The sequence below is a fragment of the Coregonus clupeaformis genome, chromosome 31 (genome assembly GCF_020615455.1).
Source record: "Coregonus clupeaformis isolate EN_2021a chromosome 31, ASM2061545v1, whole genome shotgun sequence".
NCBI lineage: Eukaryota > Metazoa > Chordata > Actinopteri > Salmoniformes > Salmonidae > Coregonus > Coregonus clupeaformis.
The window spans coordinates 28,143,639-28,169,331 of NC_059222.1; the positions used below are offsets into that span (position 1 = coordinate 28,143,639).

Here is a 25,693-nt window from a genome sequence, read left to right on the forward strand (position 1 = left end):
CAAGTTTTCATCAACACACCGCTCTTGTGTCCTTAGGTAAACCACTAGATTTGAACCTTGGTTGTCTGCGCAGTCAGTGCGCCACAAGACTGTTAGCACGCTGAGCTAAAGCCAAACCATTAGGCTATTCATCAGTGTACCAAACCATCTCTTCTACGTGTGTGTGTGTGTGTGTGTGTGTCCTTTCGTTAGGCAGAGAGGCTGTCTGATTGACCATATTGGGTGTGGTATCTAGCGCACACATATACACACACACACACACACACACACACACACACAATCCCCTATCCCGCGCAGAGCGCAAGCTGCGCGGCTGACGCGTTTTGCGCATTTCCTGAAGCTCGCGCTCACACTGGGAAACCGCTGGGGAAACGGGTGAACGCGCAGAGAGAGAGGAAAACTAGAGACAGATTCAGGGGGACCGATAGCCTGTCACTGGTTAGCCCTGTAACCCGTGGGACCGACCGGATAAGCAGACAGACATCCCGGGAAAGAAGAGAACCAGCCCCGTACAAGACAGATTCTGTCGGAGCTGTTTACTGAGCTCGAGCTGCTTACGACCGGCACGGGACACGGTGGAGGGATCGCGGATGGCTAGGTCTCCTCCCCCGCCCTGAGCCCGAGACAGCAGCTGCTCTACCGGGGACAGTCTCGATCAGATGATCAGGACCGGAGCCGTTCTCTGTGATTCCTCATCGGGCTTCTCTCCTCACCTCCCGCCACCGAGACCTCTTCTATAGCGTCGTTATTCGTTATTTTTGTTAACGACAACCCTCGCTATCTCTGCCATCTGCACGGGACGGACTGTAAACAAACATAGAGGGCACTGTCTGTAGTCTGTTCCGACCTGGTTTGGCGCAAGCAGGCTTGGTACCGGACTGTGGGGTGTGTCCTATAGACTATTAGGAGCGAAGAGGGGTGTTTTACCCATGTTAACGTTTTAACATTACCGTGTGTGAGACAGTGTGTGTGTGTGTGTGTGTGTGTGTGTAGGCTATGTGTGTGTATCTGTGACAGTATGCAGGATTACCTATCTAATATGGTGACTAGTTAGAAAGAACAGACTTACAGACAGACAGACCATCTGCACACACATACACACAAACACACCACCATGCCAGTGTTCAGTGGGGTGTTGAAGGTGCGTGTGTGTGAGGCGGTGGATTTGAAGCCCACCCCCTGGGCACTCCGCCATGCAGGGGGGAAGAACTCATCCTCATTCCTCCTGGACCCCTACCTCACCCTCAACCTGGACCAGACCCACCTGGGACAGACCTTCACCAAGAACAGGACCAACTCACCAGCATGGAACCAGGTACTGTACCAGATCCACTCCTCCAGGGAAGGGCAGGATTGGTGGCACACTTTCGCTCCAGCCCAACACAAACACACCTGAACTAATCATGCGCTTCAGTTTAGGGCTAGCCTAAAGGTTACAGAGGCGGACTAATGAGAAGAAGGTGGCTGGTGTAAATCTGGCCAACAAAATTTTGCAGTTGGAGATAGATTGACAAAAAGTATATTATATTATTCTATTCACATTTTTTTGTAGGACTTTACAGCCCAGATGACGGACGGACGGAAATTGGAGATGTCAGTGTTCCATGATGCACCAATCGGATATGACGACTTTGTGGCTAACTGTACCATACAGCTGGAGGACATTCTGCAGAACGGCAGCACACACTACCAGGCCTGGGTAGGAAGACTTGTGTGTGTGTGTGTGTGTGGGTGTGTGAGAGAGAGAATCATCCTTGCCTGAGACATTGTAGTCCCCTGTAGCTCAGTTGGTAGAGCATGGCGCTTGCAACGCCAGGGTTGTGGGTTCGTTTCCCACGGGGGGCCAGTATGAAAAATGTATGCACTCACTAACTGTAAGTTGCTCTGGATAAGAGCGTCTGCTAAATGACTAAAATGTAAATGTAAAATTAAGACATGAATTAGCTCCCCAAGCTAATGCATAGGCTTTAGCTCAGCAGGCTAACACAGTTTTGTGGCACACAGGCAAAATTAATTTTGGAACATTTGTGTCTGTCTGTACCTGTGTGTGACGTGTAGAGGTTGAGGGGGCCTGCTGAGGGCTGGGCTGATGAGTATGTACAGTGCCTTCAGAAATTATTCATACTCCTTGATTTATTCCACATTTTGTTGTGTTACAGCCTGAATACAAAATTGATTAAATACTTTTTTTTTCTCACCCATCTACACACAAAACCCCATAATGACAAAGTGAAAACATTTTAAAAGACATTTTAGCAAATGTATTGAAAATGAAATACATAAATACATAAATACAGTATTTCATTTACATAAGTATTCACACCACAGAGTCAATACATGTTAGAATCACCATTGGCAGCGATTACAGCTGTGAGTCTTTCTGGGTAAGTCTCTAAGAGCTTTGCACACTTGGATTGTACAATATTTGCACATTATTATTTTTTACATTCTTCAATCTCTGTCAAGTTGGTTGTTGATCATTGCTAGACAGGCATTTTCAAGTCTTGCCATATATTTTCAAGCTGATTCAAATCAAAACTGTAACTAGGCAACAATGTCGTCTTGGTAAGCAACAGTGTATATTTGGCCTTGTGTTTTAGGTTATTGTCCTGCTGAAAGGTGAATTTGTCTCCCAGTGTCTGTTGGAAAGCAGACTGAACCAGGTTTTCCTTTTAGGATTTTGCCTATGCTTAGTGCTATTCCGTTTCTTTTTAACCCCCAAAACTCCTTAGTTCTTGCCGATGACAAGCACACCCATAACATGATGCAGCCACCACCATGCTTGAAAATATATAGAGTGGTACTCAATGATGTGTTGTGTTGGATTTGCCCCTAACATAACGCTTTGTATTCAAGACATTAATTTAATTTCTTTGCCACACTTTTTGCAGTTTTACTTTAGTGCCTTATTGTAAACAGGATGCATGTTTTGTAATATTTTTTATTCTGTACAGGCTTCCTTCTTCTCACTCTGTCATTTAGGTTAGTATTGTGGAGTAACTACAATGTTTTTGATCCATCTTCAGTTCTTTCCTATCACAGCCATTAAACTCTGTAACTGTTTTAAAGTCACAACTGGCCTCATGGTGAAATCCCTGAGAGGTTTCCTTCCTTTCCAGCAACTGAGTTAGGAAGGGCGCCTGTATCTTTGTAGTGACTGGGTGTGATCATCCATATCATCCATGTAGTGACCATCCAAGGTGTAATCAATACCTTCACCATGCGCAAAAAGGGATATTCAATGTCTGCTTTTTATTTATTTTATACCCATCTAGCAATAGGTGCCCTTCTTTTCAAGGCATTGGAAAACTTCCCTGGTCTTAGTGGTTGAATCTGTGTTTGAAATTCACTGCTCGACTGAGGAACCTTACAGATAATTGTATGTGTGGGGTACAGAGATGAGGTAGGCATTCAAAAATCATGTTAAACACTATTATTGCGCACAGAGTGAGTCCATGCAACTTATGTGACTTGTTAAGCACATTTTTACTCCAGAACTTATTTAGGCATGCCAAAGCAAATGGGTTGAATACTTATTGACTCAAGACATTTCAGCTTTTCATTTTTAATACATTTCTAAACATTTCAAAAAACAAAATTCCACTTTCACATTATGGGGTATTGTGTGTAGGCCAGTGACACATAATCTTAATTTAATCCATTTAAAATTCAGGCTGTAACACAACAAAATGTGGAAAAAGTCAAGGAGTGTGAATTCTTTCTGAAGGCACTGTAACACACACACACACACCCTAGGGCTTCCTGTCCTGCTCTGTCAACCAGCGTGAGGTCAGAGTGTGCAGATCAATGGATCACTCCGCTGATCGATCCGTTTTTATTGATGAGCCAGCCTAGTCAATACTCTCTCTCTGTACTGCTACAGCTAGTTACCCTCTACCCTCCTCTCCTGTCTCTGTGGTGACATCACTGACTGTGGCCTCCTGGGTAATAACTGGATGGTTGCCGGGCAGTGACATCACTGGCTACGCCCCTCAGTGACCCTCGGTAGAAGTAGGGCAGACTGGGTTTAAGATGCCCTGGTAAACACACACACACACACACACCAATGGGCCAGTGCGTTCACAAGCACAAAGGCACTGGAAATGGAAACCTGATCAACAATACAATCTGTGTGTGTTTGTGTGTGTCTACCTAATGTGTGTCATATATGGCCTTAGTGAAAAGGATGAAATAGGGTGACATTTGAGAACTCGCTTTCTGTGTGAGCTGACGTGTGTATAAGTGTGTGTGTGTGTTTGCTGAAAATGCTGTAATCTCAATGCTGAAATGTGTCTTTGATGTTGGAGGCTGTCATTGAGCCTAAACTCTCCAGAGAGAGAGAAAGGATTTATTTTTATTCATACTTTTTTATTTATTTATCTATTAAAAAATGTATCAACATTTCTGTTACCATTATTACAAATGTACCCACCAATTAATTACCCTATTATATCTATTGAGATGTACTTGTCATCAGTAACAATGCATGTAATTTAAATGCGATGTTATTGGAATTTCAAGGTGATTTAAAAAGTGATTTTTATTAATAAATAGCATTTAAAACTCCCTTACTTTGGCAATGTTTACCTATCTATGTCATGGCAATAAAGCAGATCGAATTTAATTTGAGATAAAGGGAGAGAGAGAAAGGGAGGGAGAGAAGTTGCTGGACTCAAGGGAGAAGAAGAGGGATAGAGAGATGATGATAGGAAGCGGTGCAGACACAGTGTAAGTGTAACGTGAGCTGTGTGTGTGAACTGTCAGTGTGTGTGTGTGTGTGTGTCAGGGAGTGAGAACTCAGATGTGTATTTAATGCTGGCCTCAGTCTGCAACCTACTTTAGGTTCCCTAGACACCAGACACTCACAGATCACACTCACACCCAATGATACGGTGTGTGTGTGTGGCTGGGGCTGTATCCCTGCATCCTAATTGGCTAACCAGATTAATGAGGTGAACTAATTTTTCCATGTCCATGGCGACAGTAAAGTAGTTAAAGTCTCAGCAATGCAATGTCTCTGAGTGTGTGATTCTAACTTAGCCATCTTGTTGTATGTGTGTGTGTTTATATTAGGCCTACATACATATGTAATGTGTGTGTGTGTCTGTGTATGGTGGCAGATCTGCTATATGCTCTGTGTGTGTGTGTGTCTGTGTATGGTGGCAGATCTGCTATATGACAGGCAGAGCGTTGCGTAAGAGGATCTACGGCTGTCCAGAGCTTAGCCTAGGATTTAACCCCCATCTCGCTCTCTCTCTCTCTCTCTCTCTCTCTCTCTCTCTCTCTCTCTCTCTCTCTCTCTCTCTCTCTCTCTCTCTCTCTCTCTCTCTCTCTCTCTCTCTGTCTATCCCCAGCCCCCCCTCTCTCTATCTATCTATCTATCTATCTATCTATCTATCTATCTATCTATCTATCTATCTATCTATCTGTCTATCTGTCTATCTGTCTATCTGTCTATCTGTCTATCTGTCTATCTGTCTATATGTCTGTCTGTCTGTCCCCAGCTCCCTCTCTCTCTCCCTCTCTCTTTCTCCCTCCCCACTCTCTCTCCATTTGGAAAATGTAAAGTACTTGTGAGGCCAGCTGCCATTGAAGCTATGGAGGGTGGCAGGTAGCATAGGTTACAGAAGCAGGTTCAAATCCTGGTGTGGGTAATAAAACATGTGAGAATTAACTGACAACACCTACATGGCTCCAGGAGCTATAGGTGCTCCTCTCAATAATATGTGTTTGAATGTCTGGGTGTTGGAGATATATTTCCGTCATAACAGCTGGACTATACTACTATTCTATGATGTCATTGGTGTGTGTGTGTGTGCATACAGTGTGTTGTACATCAAAACAGACTGTCTTTCTCTCTCTCCAGGTTGATTTAGAACCAGAGGGGAAGGTCTATGTGATTATCGATCTGTCAGGATCTTCTACTGAAGGTAAAACTACTCTACCCACAACCCTCTGCTTCACCCACAACCTACTGTTCTACCCATAGAGAGTGAGGTCAGACACCAGCCCTAGGGCTATTGTTGGAAGGCCAGTCGGTAAAGCTGTGTGTGTGTTTGTGTGTGTGTGTCTCTCTCTCAATCGATTCTCACTCCTTTGTCCTGCACCCAGCCTCACACAAGCTCTGACTCTCTCTCTCTCTCTCTCTCTCTCTCTCTCTCTCTCTCTCTCTCTCTCTCTCTCTCTCTCTCTCTCTCTCTCTCTCTCTCTCTCTCTCTCTCCCTCCCTCAACATGTCATTGACTAGATCAATATGATATTGCAATCTGATGCCTGACTGGTAATTTAGATGTTTTGGCATTTAATCATTGGTTAATTTGTGCAGCCGGACTGCTTCCCAGACCCCCTCTCACACCTGAACTTCCTCCGAGTTCAGCTGGCTAATTTATGCTTATTATTCATTTGTACTATATTTGTATATAAGGACTGGCAAGAACTGGGGAGTCAAAAAGAATAACAGAGAGAGAGAGAGGGGAGAGGAGAAATATGTATTTTTAGGAGTTCTTCTCTCTGCAATCTGTTCTGTGCTGCTCAGGGGCCTTCTCTCGTCCCCTTCCTTCCCCTCCCTCCATCATCTCTCTTTCTTCTTCTGCGTATCCTCCTATACTTCTTCTACCTCTACTCCACCATTCGCTCCTCTTCACTCCCTTTACCCTGGTTGTTGAGCTTTTATATACTCTCTTTCTAGCCTCCTCTCTCACTTTTCCTTACTTGAGATCCTCTGTGATTGTGTATGTTTGTGTGTGTGCTGTGATTGGTCAGTTAGTGTTCTGCGAGTTCATAGTACACCCGTCTCCACGGCAATCACTCACACCTGCCTAACCCCGCCCCGCTGTGTCGTGTGTGTGTGTGTGAACAGATGGATGATGTATTATGTAAAAACACACTGATCTCAGTAATGGCCTGTTTAGCTGCTCCACTTTCTTGTTTTCTCTCTCAAACACACACACACACACACACACACACACACACACACAGTAACCACCTCTGCAAGACAACCTAGAGAGAGAGAGCGACAGAGAGAGAGACAGAGAGTAGGAGGAGTGGAGGTGGTTCTCTTGTCTCATAAGGCTAATTCGGTCCTAGGGACACAGAGAGAGGGAGAGATGGAGGGAGGGAGGTAAAACGATGGGGCTGGAGGAGAAGAAAATGTAGAAATCTTTATATTCTGTCCTTAGTTGTAGTGCCCACACAGAAAGACATAAAGAGAGGTAGGGGAGGATGGAGCGAGAGAGGGAGAAAGATACTGTACTTTTAGGAATGATCTTGTGTCCAATCCACCATTGGACATAAGCCTCTACCCCTACCCCAACCTTCCTTAGGCACAGGTGGAGATGTTACAGGATAAGTAATATGGTACAGGGGGTGATTTGGGATTGAGAATTGGACCCCTCTTTAATGCTGTCTGTCTGTCTGTCTGTTCGTTAGCCTCAGCAGCCAATGAAAATGAGGAGCGTGTGTTCCGAGAGCGGATTGGTCCTCGGAAGCGGCAGGGGGCCGTCCGGAGGCGTGTTCACCAGGTTAACGGACACAAGTTCATGGCCACGTATCTACGGCAACCGACCTACTGCTCACACTGCCGAGACTTCATCTGGTGAGAAACTCACACACACACCAGCCTCAACCCTCTGTTCCATCCTAGGGCTCCCTCTGCTGGTGAGACCCAGATAAAGCAGCTCAGAAATCAGCCCCAATAATTATCATAGAATACACTACATGACCAAAAGCATGTGGACACCTGCTCGTCTAATATATCATTCTAAAATGGGCATTACAGTTTTTCTCCATTGGTTTGGCTCATTTCTTGAAACAGAAATTACATTCTCAAAAACTCTAAGATCATTTGGCAAAACAGTCTTACAGTTCAGCACAACACTATAGCTCACTTGCAAAAGCTCATATCTCTCCTAAAACTGTTCACTCATGCTTCAAAACTAAATTCCTTTCCCATATAAGGAGTCAGTGCCACGAAAATGGCAAAGATCCTTCTCAATTGCTTTGGCTCATTTCTTGAAACAGACCGGACGTTCTCAACACTCTTGGTGCTTTAGCCAAAATAACGTGGATGGTTCGGCACAACACCATGGTTCACCTGCAAAAGCTCATACCTCTCCCAAAACAGTTCACGCATGTGTCAAAACTAAATTTCCTTCTCATTTAAACAGTCAGTGCCCCCCAAAATGCTTCGTCCCTTTGGCATTGTGTAAGCACTGCAAGTCAAAATGTTTAGATGTTTTGTCACTATGGCAGAGGACCATTGAAATATCCCTCATGTCCACCTTTCAGTCTTAGCCCAGTCCTTCATTGACAATGGTTACTGTACTGTTTTTTGTCTAGCTAACAGAATACAATTGTGTATAAAACTGAAAAAAATAAATAGGATTTTAGGGTAAGAGTAGCCTCCAAGGTTTGACATCACACATTGCACTCATACTGCCAAGGAAATTGTAACCATTATCATTCACACACATAAAGTAACTTCCATACATCAGAGTAAAAGAAAATGTATACAGCATAATATACTGTAATATAAACACACAAACAAAAAACAATGAAAATTATATGCAGCCTACAGTGCTGTAAATAAAGCTGGAGTTTCACAACTAACAGTTCTTCACTGGTCGCTGTCCTCACCCTCCTGGCCATCCACACGCTGCTGTCTGTCTGGCCACAGATTCTCGTCCACATCACAGCGTATATTCTCCCTTGCGATGCAACGAGGGAAGAAACGGCGTGCATGTCGCAACCATCCCCTACACTGATCTCCTGTAATATCCTCACACGCAGCGTCCATTGCATGGAGCAGGGACCTCTGATCTTGAGCCCGATGCTCATACACTCTCCACCTCCAAGCGGAGAAATACTCCTCAATAGGATTGAGGAAAGGAGAGTAAGGTGGTAGGAACACCATGACCATCCTTGGATGAGTAGTGAACCAGGCCCTGATGAGCGGGCCACGGTGGAAATTCACATTGTCCCATACAATGACATATTGTGGTAGGTGAGGCCCTACGAGACCGCTCTCATTTTCAGGGATCAAATCAACATGAAGGCGGTCCAAGAAGATGAGGAGCTTCTGTGTATTGTATGGGCCAAGACTGGGGATGTGAGTGGCCACACCATTCTCCGATATGGCAGCACACATAGTTATATTGCCCCCTCGCTGGCCTGGGACATCCACCATGGCCCGGTGGCCAATAATATTACGGCCACGTCTTCGGCCCTTGGCCAGGTTGAAGCCAGCTTCATCCACAAACACGAGGATGTGATGGGTCTCGTTTCCTTCCAATGCCATTATTCTCTACAATAGCGTAAAAAAAGAAAACATCAAATCAGTCATACAGAAGAGTCATACACTACAGTTACAGACAATTACATAGGAATGTTCTATGTTCTCCACAAGTTCAATATACTACTGGCCACTACTCCAGTGGTTCCAAACCTGGGGTACATGTACCCCTATGCAGAGGTACTACAGGGGGTATTTGACAGAAAGGGGAGGGGGAAATCATCAATGACTAGACTTACTGAAATGTTACAGTAAAACCCACAGTATTAGATAGATTTACATGGGAGGCACTAATTGCAGCTCTTTGACCCCTTTTCTTATTGTATGTTATATTCTTCAAAATAAGGATTATAATGATAATTGCATCATACAGTAAGCTGCAGTTTTTAGGCGAAATGTTGAAGTCAGATAAATCAAATACTTCCATACCTGGATTACCTGGATACACAAATCAGGTAAAGTGGGTACTGAAGCCAAAAAAGTTTGGGAACCACTGCTTAATTGTAAAAATGTTATAATGATGGACAACCAGTAACTGACTTACATGTACATACTGGTACCGCAGCTCTTTCACTCTATCAGAGTTCCTCTCAAATGGTACCCTGTAAATTTGCTTCATTGTCATCTGATGCTTCTTCAATATCCGGTCTATTGTGGAGATGCTTATAGAGTTGACATTTTGGAATATGGCATTGTCTTGTAGGATTGCAGCGCGGATCTGTCTCAATGTGATGGCATTATTTGCCATCACCATGTTACAGATCTCTTGTTCTTGTTGTTCATTGAGAAGTTTTCCTCTGCCACCTGTGCAAGGTTGTCGTCCAATCCTAGATATAGAAGTCAAAGGACAACACTCCATTCGTAATGTATACCTTATGTATTCCTTACAGAATGAGTTACCTATGTAATTGTATTGTTGTTTTACTTACAGTAACTTTACCACAATTCTAATGCATCACTGCACAGTGACTGGAATACTACTGTAAACTGTATCATCAATACTGTAGAAAATAAACTATTCCATAGTTTATTTTCTCCAATGTTTTTCTTGTCATTTTTAGTATCATAACATCCCATTGAGGTAAGATATTACTGTAGGCCTATCACACACACACACTAAATGAATAGGTAAATATGTAAATAAATATATTTCTTGCTCTATGCACAGTGTCCTGTCCTATACAACATATAATTCCATCATTGACTGACTACATACCTGTTTTCCCTGCGAAAGGTTTGGATGATGGAGGAGACTGTTGAGCGAGGCACATTAGGCTGCACTCGGCGACCTGCCTCCGCCATTGTGAGGCCATGGTTGATGACATGGTCTATAATTGTGGCCCGAATTTCATCCGGGACAGCATGGTGTCTTCGTGCTCCTCGGCCTCTTCCCCCTATTCCACCACCACGCACCCTTACTCCTCCTCCTCCTCTTCTTCTTCTTCCTCTTCCTCGAGCAGGCAGTTGCCCTTGTTCATTTACTTGGCCAGGTGCCTCCATGTTCAGAAATTGTACTGGTCCTGCATGGTCAAGCTCTTTACATACATGTTTGGCAGCATTCACAGTCATGGACAGCACCTGTCAGGTAACTAAACATACTGTTTGATTGGTCATCTGAGATGTGTGAAACTCCTCCTTCGTTAGTCAAGTTCTAGTTTCACCTGACTGTCAATTGCTGTAATAAATTTATCAAATGTTCCAAGGGATTCATATATGGTATTCATGGTATTATGTTCTTGACTAATTTTGACAATTGAACAGACTATTGTGCATGTGATGACTTATACAATGAAATGACGCTGACACGTTTTGGAGCGAACAACCATTAGACTGAGAATCAACAATCAGTTTAGATCAACAAGATCTATTCACTTGGAAATTGTGCTAAATGTAGGCTACCTGTACTTAATCATTTGCAAAGATGTACTGAGACATTGAGACATGTACTTAGACATTTGCAATTTGATGAAATGAATGAGAAATTCAATTCTGTTGTGAACAATTGCCAAGTGGTTTGGAGGTTTGTCCATGTAGTTTTGAGAATGTAATTTCTGTTTCAAGAAATGAGCCAAACCAATGGAGAAAAACTGTAATATGGAGTTGGACCCCCCTTTGCTGCTATAACAGCCTCCACTCTTCTGGGAAGGCTTTCCACTAGATGTTGGAATATTGCTGTGGGAACTTGCTTCCATTCAGCCACAAGAGCATTAGTGAGGTCGGGCACTAATATTGGGCGATTAGGCCTGGCTCGCAGTCGGCGTTCCAATTCATCCCAAAGGTGTTCGATGGGGTTGAGGTCAGGGCTCTGTGCAGGCCAGTCAAGTTCTTCCACACCGATCTCAACAAACCATTTCTGTATGGACCTTGCTTTGTGCACAGGGACATTGTCATGCTGAAACAGGAAAGGGCCTTCCCCAAACTATTGCCACAAAGTTGGAAGCACAGAATTGTCTAGAATGTCATTCTATGCTGTAGTGTTAAGATTTCCCTTCATTGGAACTAAGGGGCCTAGCCCGAACCATGAAAAACAACCCCAGACCATTATTCCTCCTCCACCAACTTCACAGTTGGCACTATGCATTGGGGCAGGTAGCGTTCTCCTGGCATCCGCCAAAGCCAGATTCGTCCGTCTGACTGCTAGATGGTGAAGTGTGATTCATCACTCCAGAGAACGCGTTTCCAACACACTAGAGTCCAATGGTGGCAAGCTTTACACCACTCCAGCCAACGCTTGGCATTGCGCATGGTGATCTTAGGCTTGTGTGCGGCTGCTCAGCCATAGAAACCCATTTCATGAAGCTCCCAACGAACAGTTCTTGTGCTGACGTTGCTTCCAGAGGCAGTTAGGAACTCACTAGTGAATGTTGCAACCGAGGACAGACGATTTTTACACGCTACACGCTTCAGCACTCGGCAGTCCAGTTCTGTGAGTTTGTGTGGCCTATCTCTTCGCGGCTGAGATGTTGTTGTTCCTAGACGTTTCCACTTCACAATAACAGCACTTAACAGTTGACCGGGGCAGCACTAGCAGGGCAGAAATTTGATGAACTGACTTGTTGAAAGGGTCACTGAGCTCTTCAGTAAGGCCATTCTACTGCCAATGTTTGTCTATGGAGATTGCATGGCGGTGTGCTCAATTTTATACACCTGTCAGCTACGGGTGTTGCTGAAATAGCCGAATCCACTAATTTGAAGGGTTGTCCACATCCTTTTGGCGATATAGTGTATTTACATTTTAGTCTCTTAGCAGACACTCTTATCCAGAGCGACTTTCAGGAGCAATTAGGGTTAAGTGCCTTGCTAAACGGCACATCGATAGATTTTTCACCTAGTCAGCTCAGGGATTCAAACCAGCGACCTTTCGGTTACTGGCCCAACGCTCTTAACCGCTAGGCTACCTGCTGCCAATATCCCTATTTTCTCTACAAAATGCTGACTTTCTTTCTTTCTCACTCTCTCTCTTTGATTTTATAGGGGAGTACTGGGAAAGCAGGGTTACCAATGCCAGGGTGAGTACAAGTTGTCTCTGTCTGTCTGTCTTTCTGTCTGGGTTCTTGAATTATTATGAAAGTTCTAGTGATACCTGAACATTCTAGAATGAATTGAGACGTTATTGAGATGCACATTGTCTTTATGTTGTATTATTATTGTGTGTTGTTCAGTGAAGTGTGTAATTGTGGAAGTGTGTAATTGTGTGTGTGTTTATTGCAGTGTGCACGTGTGTGGTCCACAAGCGCTGCCATGAGCACATCATCACCAAGTGTGCCGGAATGAAGAAGCAGGAGGATACACCAGAGGAGGTATTGTGGACTGTTATTGGCCACCACAGAGTTATCATGATATATTTTGGTTTGGACCCACAAATGCCAAACTCTGTCTATTATAAACTATAGGCCTATGTTCCTCTGTGCTCTGGTCATAACTGTTATAAGAGAGTGTGTAGAGAGATGCTCCTATGTACTAGGTGTAGATTCCTATCACAGCTCCAAACTCCCCCTAACTCTCCCACCCTCCTTCCTTTTCTCCCTCATTCCCTCCCTCCTTCACTCCTTACCTCCTCCCTCTCTCCAGGTTGGTGCCCAGAGGTTTAGTGTCAACATGCCTCATAAGTTCAGCAACCACAACTACAAGGCCCCTACCTTCTGTGACCACTGTGGATCTCTACTATGGGGACTAATGAGGCAGGGCCTGCAATGCAAGGGTATGGCACCTGTGTGTGTGTGTGTGTGTGTGCGTGCGCGTGCGTGCACGCAAGATGGGTGTTCATTGTCAACAGACGGTGTGAGTATAATGTAGCTCTTAACTATGACGTGTGTGTGTGTGTAGTGTGTAAGATGAATGTCCACAAGAGGTGTGAGGCCAACGTAGCTCCCAACTGCGGTGTGGATGCCAAAGGCATCGCCAAAGTCCTGGCTGAAATGGGAGTCACCCCTGACAAGATCTCCACTACCGCACAGCGCAGGAAAAAGGTATAAACACACAGACTGACGATGGAAATGATGACAATGATAACGATAACTTGCTCTTTCCCCTCTCTCTCTAGTTACCCCCAGGGGTAGAATCCCTGTCACCTTCAGAACTCTCAGACGAGCTTCCCCTCACCTCCCCCTCACAGCAAGGTAATACACACACTCACACACACACACACACACGGTCACAAACATACTCGAAGACACAAAGTTGTCTGACTTAATTTATGTGTGTGTGCAGAGCTGGCAGAGTTGGAGCGGCTACAACAGGGGATGTCGTTAGAGATGCAAGGTTCTTCCTCCTCCTCCACTTCCTCCTACGCCTCCTCTACCTCGCGGGAGAACGGAGCAGTGAAGAGGACTCTCAAAGACTTCAGCTTCATCAAGGTCCTGGGGAAAGGAAGCTTCGGAAAGGTGAGGAGAGAGGGAGGAGAAGGAGGGAGAGGGAGGAGCATAGGTCTGTGGCGGCCATGACATTTTGTCAGCCGGTAACTGTCATGTGAATAACTGCCGGTCTCACGGTTATTGACCGTTAATTAACATAAACACGTTTAGCATCTCCGGGCATAGCCTACAAGCCACTGATGCAGACCTTTGGAACATCTACATTTTAGTGTAATAAATCCATTTAATATAGCCTACACCAGAGATGGCCAACTCCAGTCCTCGGGCCGGAGTGGTGTCACACTTTTCCCCCATCCCTAGCAGACACAGCTGATTTAAACTAATTGCATTCTAAACTGAAGATCATAATTAGTTGATTATTGGAGTCAGGCGTTTTAGCTGGGGCTGGGGGCAAAAGGTGTAACACCAATCAGGCCCCCGAGGACTGGAGTTGCCCATCCCTAGCCTACACCATCACAATAAATCCATTATTTATTTTAGGCAGGTCTAAAGAAACATTATGATGTGAAGAAAATGTAGCCTATTTCAGAAGAACAAAATAGCATACTCTGAGTCGTCCTTATGTTAGGCCCTGATCTGGCTATGCCATATGGCTGTGGGCTGGACTAGTTGATTTAGCAGACAAGATTAGTTTACAATTCCCGTGGCATTATTTTATAGTAAGAAGAATACAATTGAACATAGCTGAAGAAAATAAAATAGAAATTATATTTTTCCCATACGATTTTCGAGGGACTGCGCACATGCGGCTATTCTGTGTTGAGTGGTTAACAAAGTGATAATTTGTAACAGGTTCTCCTATATGCTTAATTTAGAGTGATTTATGCAACTTTAGTTGTGATACAAACCTTAGGCTATATGTTTTGATTTCTAATACATTCTGATGCAACTGTAATAATGATTTGAACAAAGTCGCATGAAAGGTGTTTCTTGCACAGGCTGCACACACTTCATCAGTCTCTCATTCACAATTTGATAAGCACTTGATAATATTCTCACCCATCAGGCTATTCTCAATTTAATCTGGTCTTTACATATAGCCTACTAACATATGTGTGGAATTATGTTTGATTTATAATGGCCAACAAAAAAATTATGTAATCCGTAGCCTGCACTCGAATGGAGGTTACGTGCGGTTAGGTTTTTAATATGCCAGGTAGTCTGCACCGTTTGTAAAGTGGATTAATGTGCTTAGTTTTAAGAATGGAGCAATAAATATAGTGCCACGAAAAAGCTGGGATCTTCTTTTAAATAGTGGCCAGTCAAAACTCCGGAACATAATTACAAATAATTTGTAGACTGCAAACTGACCGCAAGAAGCCCAAACAGATATAATGTTTGTCTAAAACATAATCATTTAAAACCTTGCCTACATTTGTATACGATCACGTGTCTCTCTATTACGCATGGGAGTACTTGGGAACAGATTTCTGTAAAATATTTTTTCTCAGAATAATTGGGGGGGCCAAATAAAACCACCCGCGGGCCACCAGTTGGAGAACCCTGCACTAGGCTCTCTGTAGGCTATGGGCACTCCAACCCTGCTCCTAGGCCTTTAGATTACACTTGGAGTTATTTGGCCACTTTAGTTGTAATACAAACCTTATCAAAACATATAGGCCTATGGGCTAGGATACATGATGCATGTGACTATGATTAGAAAAAGTTGCGCTGTTTCTGGCCTTAGACTGCACACGCTGGGCATCATTCACGTGATAATATTCTCACCCATCAGACTATTCTCAATTTAATCTTGTCTTTACATATACTAAATAATATATGTGTGAAATTATACTTAACAAAAATATAAACACAACATGTAAAGTGTTGGTCCCATGTTTCATGAGCTGAAATAAAATATCCCAGAAATGTTTCATATGCACAAAAAGCTTATTTCTCTCAAATTTGTTTACATCGCTGTTAGTGAGCATTTCTCCTTTGCCAAGATAATCCACCCACCTGACAGGGGTGGCATATCAAGAAGCTGATTAAACAGTAGGATCAGATGCACCTTGTGCTGGGGACAATAAAAGGCCACTCTAAAATGTTTTGTCACACAACACAATGCCACAGATGTCTCAAGTTTTAAGGGAGCGTGCAATTGGCATGCTGACTACAGGAATGTCCACCCGAGCTGTTGCCAGAGAATGTAATGTTAATTTCTCTACCATAAGCCATCTCCAATGTCGTTTTAGAGAATTTGGCAGTACATCCAACCGGCCTCACAACCGCAGACCTCGTGTAACCATGCCAGCCCAGGATCTACACATCCGGCTTCTTCACCTGGTCTGAGACCAGCCAGCCGGACAGCTGATGAAACTGTGGGTTTGCACAACCAAAGAATTTCTGAAAAAAGTGTCAGAAACCGTCTCAGAGAAGCTCATCTGTGTGTTCGTCATCCTCACCAGGGTCTTGACCTGACTGCAGTTCGGTCCTAACTGACTTCAGTGGGAAAATGCTCACCTTCGATGGCCACTGGCACGCTGGAGAAGTGTGCTCTTCATGGGTTAATCCTGGTTTCAACTGTACTGTGTGTATGGTGTCGTGTGGGTGAGCGGTGGCATTGGGGTTATGGTATGGGCAGGCATAAGCTACGGACAACGAACACAATTGCATTTTATCGATGGCAAATTGAATGCACAGAGACACCGTGACGAGATCCTGAGGCCCATTGTCGTGCCATCCATCCGCCGCCATCACCTCATGTTTAAGCATGATAATGCACAGCCCCATGTCTCAAGGATCTGTACACAATTCCTGGAAGCTGGAAATGTCCCAGTTCTTCCATGGCCTGCATACTCACCAGACATGTCACCCATTGAGCATGTTTGGGATGCTCTGGATCGACGTGTACGACAGCGTGTTCCAGTTCCCGCCAATATCCAGCAAGTTCGCACAGCCATTGAAGAGGAGAGGAAAAACAGGCCACAATCAACAGCCTAATCAACTCTATGCGAAGGAGATGTGTCGCGCTGCATAAGGCAAATGGTGGTCACACCAGATACTGACTGGTTTTCTGATCCACACCACTACCTTTTTAAAAAGATATTTGTGACTAACAGATGCATATCTGTATTCCCAGTCATGTGAAATCCATAGATTAGGGCCTCATTTTTTTATTTCAATTGACTGATTTCCTTATATGAACTGTAACTCAGTAAAATCTTTGAAATTGTTTGCTTGTTGCATTTGTATTTTTGTTCAGTGTAGAATGGGCCATTTTCATGCACCTGTCGGAACAGGGGCAGGGGGGAAAAATACATGTAATCCGTATGCACTTGAATAGCGAATGGAGGACGCTTTTCCCACGGTTCATTTTCATGCCAGTAAGGTAGGTTACTCTGGCCGTAAAGCGAAGCAATGTGCTTAATATTAGGAAAGTTGAGAAATGTATATAGTAGGCCTAGCCTATAGAAAGCTGATGGAATCCTCCTCTTTTTATTAGAGGTCATCAAAACCCTGTTTTCTCACACAATTACATAGCATAGCCTATAGAAATGTTGCGCAACATGTGCTTATAGGAACATTAATTGAATTCCATGCATCAACCAGCTATGAGGAGCTGGCTCTCGCTGCGCAACAGGTGATCCTATTCCACTCAAACTCTGAAGTGTATGATTTGATTTTTGATTGCATTTGTATTGATGTCGGAGTGATTAGAGGGACAATAGAGCGCTGAGTACCAGGCCATTAGCGACTGGCCGTTAGCAAGTTTGGTAGGCTACTAATGACCATCAGCGGCATCATGGGGATGGAACTGATGTTGAAGGGTTGTGAGGTGTAAAGTCTCTCTCTCTCTCTCTCTTTCTCTCTCCCCCTCCCTCTGCAGGTGATGTTAGCAGAGCTGAAAGGCAGTGAGGAGGTGTTTGCAGTGAAGGTGTTGAAGAAGGATGTGATCCAGCAGGATGATGATGTGGACTGCACCCTGACAGAGAAACGCATCCTGGCCCTGGCTCGCACACACCCCTACCTCTGCCAGCTCTACTGCTGCTTCCAGACCCGGGTACACACTATAAATACACACGCATGTACACACGGACACGCACACATACACACAAACACACCCCAACCCTCTCCTCTCTTCTCCAGGACCGTCTGTTCTTCGTGATGGAGTATGTGAACGGAGGAGACCTGATGTTTCAGATCCAACGCTCCAGGAAGTTTGACGAGGCTCGCTCTCGCTTCTACGCTGCTGAAGTCACCTCTGCACTCATGTTCCTGCACCGCAACGGGGTCATATACAGGTAACATCTGACCTTTAACCCCTGACCTCGAACCACAGCCCACATGTTCAAGCACCACATGATAATTATATCATGGTAACTGCTGTTATTGAACCAGTGTTAAATGTTTTGTTGTTGGTGGCAACCATGTCCTCTCTCTCAGGGATCTGAAGTTAGATAACATATTGTTGGATGCAGAGGGACACTGTAAGCTGGCAGACTTTGGTATGTGTAAGGAGGGCATCATCAATGGAGTTACCACCACCACATTCTGTGGCACGCCTGACTACATAGCACCTGAGGTGAGCTGAGCCAGTGTTACATACATTTCTGTCCCATAAGGTATATCTAAACATTCCCCCGTGTCTGACGTGTGATGGTGTTTTCAGATCCTCAGATGTTAAAGATAATGATGATGATGTGTGTGTGTGTAGATCCTGCAGGAGTTGGAGTATGGTCCATCAGTGGACTGGTGGGCTCTGGGAGTGTTAATGTATGAGATGTTGGCTGGCCAGCCTCCATTTGAAGCAGACAACGAAGACGACCTGTTTGAGTCTATCCTCCATGACGATGTCCTCTACCCTGTCTGGCTCAGCAAGGAGGCTGTATCCATCCTCAGAGCTGTACGTACCATCACTCCATCATTGTACACCTTTATCTCACCCCTCTTACATCTGTGTGAACTGATCTGTCTTTCTGCATTTCTGCATTTCTCTCTGTCTTTATCTAACATCATTGTGTCTGTACTGATCTCTCCCTCTTACTGTTGTCTCTCCCTCTGTTTGGTGTGTGTGTGTGTGTGTAGTTTATGACTAAGGCTCCAGCCCAGAGGTTAGGGTGTGTGTTGTCTCAGGGTTGTGAGGAGGCCATTAAGAAACACTCATTCTTCAAAGACATCGACTGGACCCTGCTGGAGCAGAGACGACTCAAACCCCCCTTCAAACCACGCATTGTAAGTCACAAACACACGCACACACACAAACACGTGTCTCCTGGTTGACTCCGCCTTCTCTCTCTCGCTCTCTTCTTCTCTCTCTGTAGAAGACAAAGCGTGATGTGAATAACTTTGACCAGGACTTCACCAGAGAAGACCCAGTGTTAACTCCCACAGACGAGGCCGTTATCAGACAGATCAACCAGGAGGACTTTAAAGGCTTCTCTTTCTGTGCAGAGATACAGACTTGAGAACTCTATGGTTTAGATGTGTGTATAAAGCCTGTGTTGATTGGTTACAAAGTGTTGTGTCCGTAGAGAAGTCTGAAGCATGGACCGGTGCTACTGGTTACTATTATTACTACTGTCCACTGTAGTGAGAAAGACTATACCTTGGGTCAAATACATCTGTCAAATACATTTATAAAATACCTGTGTTGTGCTTTATTTGGTTTGTCTGGTACAAAGGAACCAATGGAATAGTCCCAAAAGTGCAAACTCCAAGGTAAATGACCCTGATTATATATATTTTATCGGTGTGTTTATTTCTTGGCTGGATATGTATGGTATTGTTTATTTTCTTGACAGGAGATGTATTTGATTGGTTAATATTGTTTTGTTTGTACAGTTTGTTTCATTTGCTTATGCGTCAGCGTCCAACTAGTTCATTTCAACTACTTTCACCCAATCAGGGACGAGTAGTCCTCAATGTAGTACAGACTACCTCGCTCGCACTCACACTCCCTATTTCTGTCCAGTGTGTGTGTCTGTCTCTATATTTGTGTATGGTGCGTGTTGTGTGTGTGCGTTTGAGATTTAGTAACCCATAGTAACCCCCTCCTCCCAGAAGCCATTTCTTTCAGCCAAAAACACTTTTAGTTCCTGCTGCTTTTCTACTGGTATTTCCATTTTATGTTCTGTTTTGTAAACTGTCAACAGTAGCTAGAGGAGGGAATCGCACCCTTCCCTATATAGTGCACTACTTTATGTACGCACACAGATGCACACACACACACTCTCTAAGAATAATTGTGTATAGTGTACAGTGTTAAAGACAGAGGTGGTTGATATGGCAGGCCTGTTAGAGGCGATGTAGTGATGCTATGTGCACCCCGGGGTAAAATTGTTCCTGGTCACACTATTTCACTCTGTGCCAAATGTAGTGTAACACCTGGAGGGGTGTCGGTTTGTCTGTCTCTCTGCTTATAATAAATACTATACTGTCAACATGAAACTACCTCTCTCCAACTGAGCTGTGTGTGTGTGTTTAAAGGTGCTGCACAGTGGTAATAAATTCCATATAAAATAATTTCTGAGTAACAATAATGTCACTTACACTGAGTGTACAAAACATTAGGAACACCTGCTCTTTCCACGACAGACTGACCAGGTGAATCTAGATGAAAGCTATGATCCCTTATTGATGTCACTTGTTAAATCCACTTCAATCAGTGTAGATGAAGGGGAGGAGACAGGTTAAATAATGATTTTTAAGCCTTGAGATTATTGCGACATGGATTGTGTATGTGTGTCATTCAGAGGGTGAATGGGCAAGACAAAATATTTAAGTGCCTTTGAAAGGGGTATGGTAGTAGGTTTGTGTCAAACTGCAACGCTGCTGTTTTTTATGCTCAACAGTTTCCCATGTGTATCAAGAATGGTCCACCACCCAAAGGACATCCAGCCAACTTGACTATGGGAAGCATTGAAGTCAACATGGGCCAGCATCCTTCTGGAACGCTTTCGACACCTTGTAGAGTCCATGCCCCGACGAATTGAGGCTGTTTTGAGGGCAAAAGGGCGGGGTGCAACTCAATGTTAGGAAGGTGTTCTTAATGTTTTGTACACTCAGTGTATAATTGTTTATTATTTTATTATAATTGATTTCAATTAAATTAGTCAAAAAGAAACAAAACCAGTGTTTGTGCAAACCACAATATGGAGCAAATGGATCCTTTGCCATTTTATTGTGCAAATAGCACTTGAATTGTATGACATCAGTTGTGCACAAGGAATGACATTTTTGGTTATGATAATGTTAGACAATTCTACTAATCTCAGGTCCTCAGAGTAAGATGTGACACAGGTTGTGTTCTATTCTGCTAGAGCAGCCCAAAGGACCCACTGGGCACACACTGGTTGAATCAATGTTGTTTCCATGTAATTTCAATGAAATTACGTTGAACCAACGTGGAATAGATGTTGAATTGACATCTGTGCCCAGTGGGGAAGTTATCAAAGGGATACTAGCTTAATTTATATGACAGAAGGTAGAGCTGTTTAGCTCTGTGGGCATGTGAGGACATGAAAAAGACACCCATGTTTCAACAAAACATGGTAGAGTGTGGGGAAATTACAGTTTTTAGCAACGCTTGCAGAACCGAACATCAAACTACAGACAGACAGCTTCCTGTTTTGATCTGCAGCACTCCACCAAGCACATCATACAGGAAACTGTTTCACTGACTGGTACAAGAGATGACTAATAGAGAGAGAGAGAGGGTGAGGGAGACAGCGAGAGAGAGTGAGATGTAGTGATGCATAGTAAAGGAGTGATGGACATTTCAGAAGCTAGACCGAGAAATAGTTGTTCCATTTCTGCAGAGAACGTGTGTGAATAAATACGCAACGTTCAGTTCAACACATTTTGAACATGTCCGTGTCTGAAGTGTACATTTCTGTGTTCTACGATGGCAACACCTGCTCCTGTCCCCGAGCTGCTACCGGCTACTCTGAAGGAGCTAGTTGGACATTTCACTGGTACCTGACTCAGAACGTACCAGATGGCTTTTCTCTCATCCCCAAGGCCATCTGGAGAACGCTGACGGCAGGACACCGTGGATACGATGGTGAACTCCTACGGCCATGATGGAGCTATGAAGATCTCACTGGAAATCTTGAGAAAGATTCATCAGAATGATCTCACCAAGAAGTTAATGGCAGATCACCAAGGTGGATATACCATATTCTTTCACACCTACACGGCTTAGTATTGCTTGAGAAAATAAATATGCTGGAAAAATCTGTGTTGGAGTTGACAAAAAAACTCTTCTCTCTAGCTCTCTCAGTAAAGGCTGAAGTTGACGGAGCAGCTGCCTCAATTCCGGTTCCTGCCTCTCCTGTCTACCTCATTTGTACATCTCAGACTGGCGGCCATGTTGTGGCCCCTTCGCTCTCCAGCTGCCATATTGATGGTCCCGTTCAATTCAACATCAGAGTCAACTCCATAGACGACGGTAAGTAGCCTACATACTTCTAAAGTATTGATGCGTTCTAACAATTGATGAAGAAATCACCTTGCGTTAAGTATTTAAACTAATTTATTTTGTCTTTCTTTCTCTTGTTCTTTCCTCTCTCTATCTCTCACATTGTCTCTCTTCTCAGAGCCCATCGTTCCATCTAAAGCATCACCTGCCCATCTCACCATGTTTGAACCTGTTCCTGTAAATACTGAAGACAACAGTAAGACAGATAGAAGGGGTGTATGGCAGTCTTACTGTAGATCTGTATAGAGAAGGTTGTTTGGCAGTGGTAAGAATAGGGAAACGCTTTGGAACTGAAGTTGTTTTTGGTATGAAGAACCACAAGATTGCAACGTTGTCCAGTAACCTGTATTTAGAGAGAGCAAGATCAAACAATCCTAAACCTGCATTGTTATACTGCAGTCTCTAAAGAGTTTCAGTTTGAATGGAATATTTACAGGAAAATCCACAGAACCATCTATTTTACATACACAGAGGCCTTTGTATACTGTGTTTGTCACTTGTTTATTTGACCAGATGAGCGAATCGAGAGGTGACAACTTTTTTTATTTTGTATTTTGTATTTAAATAAATATATTAACCCATCCCCTCTTCGGAGGACACATATCTTTTTTGGTTTTTACAGCTTTTCTGCTACATATACAGTACCAGTCGAAAGTTTGGATACACCTACTTGTTCCAGGGTTTTTCTTTAGTTTTACTATTTTCTACATTGTAGAATAATAGTGAAGACATCAAAACTATGACATAACACATATGGAATCATGTAGTAACCAAAAAAGTGTTAAACAAATCAAACTATATTTTATATTTGAGATTCTTCAAATAGCCACGCTTTGCCTTGATGACAGCTTTGCACACTCTTGGCATTCAACCAGCTTCACCTGGAATGCTTTTCCAACAGTCTTGAAGGAGTTCCCACATATGCTGAGCACTTGTTGGATGCTTTTCCTTCACTCTACGGTCCAACTCATCCCAAACCATCTCAATTTGGTTGAGGTCGGGGGATTGTGGAGGCTAGGTCATCTGATGCAGCACTCCATCGCTCTCCTTATTGGTAAAATAGCCCTTACACAGCCTGGAGGTGTGTTGGGTCATTGTCCTGTTGAAAAACAAATGATAGTCCCACTAAGCCCAAACTAGATGGGATGGCGTATCGCTGCAGAATGCTGTGGTAGCCATGCCGGTTAAGTGTGCCTTCAATTCTAAATTAATCACAGACAGTGTCACCAGCAAAGCACCACCACACCTCCTCCTCCATGCTTTACGGTGGGAAGTACACATGCAGAGATCATCCGTTCACCCACACCGCATCTCACAAAGACACGGCGGTTGGAACCAAAAATCTCATATTTTGACAGACCAAAGGACAATTTCCACCAGCCTAATGTCCATTGCTCGTGTTTCTTGGCCCAAGCAAGTCTCTTCTTATTATTGGTGTCCTTTAGTAGTGGTTTCGTTGCAGTAATTTGACCATGAAGGCCTGATTCACACAGTCTCCTCTGAACAGTTGATGTTGAGATGTGTCTGTTACTTGAACTCTGTGAAGCATTTATTTGAGGTGCAAATAAATGCACCGGAAAACATCTCAACAAGATCTACACCAGTGGTGACCCGTCTTTCAGCTCCACCTGTCTTTTGAGCCCCACCTGTTTAGCAAAAAATAAAATATATATACAGTATATATATATATATTTTTTTGTTACCTGTTTTGCATGTTATTTTGGCATTAATACCTGTCACATATCAGTTTGCAAACAATGTAAGAAAAAAAAATATAAAGCTGCATACTAACATGGTCTCTGTTTTGCTTTCTAGAGTAAGGCAGCTCCAAAATGCAGGTGTTTCAGCCTAGCTCAGTGCTTTCTGTGGTGGTGGGGCAGCCAGCGGAAAATACGGAGCGTAGGGGTTGGTAATGTTCTCTAGTTGTGCCGTGATTGGCTCAGTGTTCTGTCACTCATGGGGACAGTACGTCACCACAAAATCTACGGGGAGAGCTCGAAAATTTAAGCCCCTTAGGTGCTGCCTTATACTTATATTAGAAGTGCCCATCCAAGAAGGCTCAAGGTCATTGGCTACCAATAAAATGACGTCAAATCACGTTATATCTATGGTAGCTTTGATTGGACTGATCATGTCAACATCACACTTTAGAAATCTTAGCTAACAAGCTAGACAAGCAGTCATCATCATGAACCAAGTCGACAATCTACTGGCAAATACTTTTCAATCTTTGTCATATGAAGATAAATTATGGATAAAACGTATCGGTGCACATCGGCCATTGGACATAAACATTACACAACAAGTTGGAAATCACAAATTCAACAATGAGTGGTTTGGAGGGAATCAGTGGCTAACTGCAAGCGTTGCAGAGCAATCACTAGCCTGCTATTCAGTGGAGAGGGTGTGTGGTCCAAATCTGGGTTTAAGGGTCTCTTTTCCAAGCTTAAAAGGATAAACATTCACATGCATCAGAAACATGGGCCAGAAAAGGTTGAATACATTGGCCATGCTGTCAATCCAGCATGACTTCTGCCGCGTTCAAAACAACTGGAAACTGGAAACTTGGAAATCTCAGACTTCAGTGAGTTCAAGACAACTGGGAACTCTGAGAAAAACGAGCTACGACTGGGAAAATACGTTTTGAACGGTCATCCAACTCGGAATTCCATGTCGGGAACTCGGGCCTCTTTCTAGAACTCCAACCTGATGATCACTGACGTCATGATTCAACCTTGTTTTTGTTCAGAGTTCCCAGTTGTCTTGAAAGCACCATAAATCCAGACAATGCCAGACTTTGATGACAAAGTTTGATGACAAAATGTAACTACAAGAAGGAGCGCCGTGCCACCTTCCTGTTCAAGTGATTACAGCACAACAAGGTGAATCCAAAAATGTATTGTATGCTGCTGCATAAATGGTGTAATATGCCAAGGAGATATGTATACTGTAGCTAAGAAAGTAATACTAAGTGTATGTTGTGTAGTAAGCTGTTAGTAGCCCATGTGCCTCACCCTAATAATTTGGTCCCTTTCCTCCTCATAGCTCAGCCTACTGTTCTGACTTGGTGGTGCACATGTAGTCTATAGCCTGTTTTAGAGAAATGTCA

At 43.7% G+C, this 25,693-nt stretch overlaps 1 protein-coding gene and 1 long non-coding RNA gene across 2 annotated transcripts; both read left to right on the forward strand.

Annotated features, from left to right (window-relative positions):
* Window positions 1–291: 291 nt before the first annotated feature.
* Window positions 292–20,552, forward strand: LOC121547367 (protein kinase C epsilon type). The gene is made up of 16 exons (XM_041858618.2): window positions 292–1,315; window positions 1,553–1,699; window positions 5,867–5,930; window positions 7,428–7,593; window positions 12,763–12,797; window positions 13,000–13,088; window positions 13,360–13,489; window positions 13,615–13,757; window positions 13,832–13,907; window positions 13,999–14,171; window positions 17,992–18,165; window positions 18,252–18,406; window positions 18,549–18,687; window positions 18,820–19,008; window positions 19,191–19,337; window positions 19,427–20,552. The coding sequence occupies exons 1-16, from the start codon at window positions 1,115–1,117 to the stop codon at window positions 19,568–19,570; spliced, it is 2,172 nt and encodes a 723-aa protein (XP_041714552.1). The 5' UTR covers window positions 292–1,114; the 3' UTR covers window positions 19,571–20,552.
* A 1,201-nt stretch (window positions 20,553–21,753) lies between these two features.
* Window positions 21,754–23,155, forward strand: LOC123482373. The gene is made up of 3 exons (XR_006657677.1): window positions 21,754–22,270; window positions 22,378–22,554; window positions 22,703–23,155. It is a non-coding gene; the product is annotated as an uncharacterized LOC123482373 (long non-coding RNA).
* The last annotated feature ends 2,538 nt before the right edge of the window (window positions 23,156–25,693 follow it).

What these genes read in the sequence shown, in the direction of transcription:
- LOC121547367 (XM_041858618.2), top strand. Translation starts at nt 1,115, where the DNA reads ATGCCAGTGTTCAGTGGGGTGTTGAAGGTGCGTGTGTGTGAGGCGGTG. An exon ending in CACCTCCCCCTCACAGCAAG is followed by an intron (nt 13,908 to 13,998) that starts GTAATACACACA and finishes GTGTGTGTGCAG; the next exon opens with AGCTGGCAGAGTTGGAGCGG. An exon ending in CCCCCTTCAAACCACGCATT is followed by an intron (nt 19,338 to 19,426) that starts GTAAGTCACAAA and finishes CTCTCTCTGTAG; the next exon opens with AAGACAAAGCGTGATGTGAA.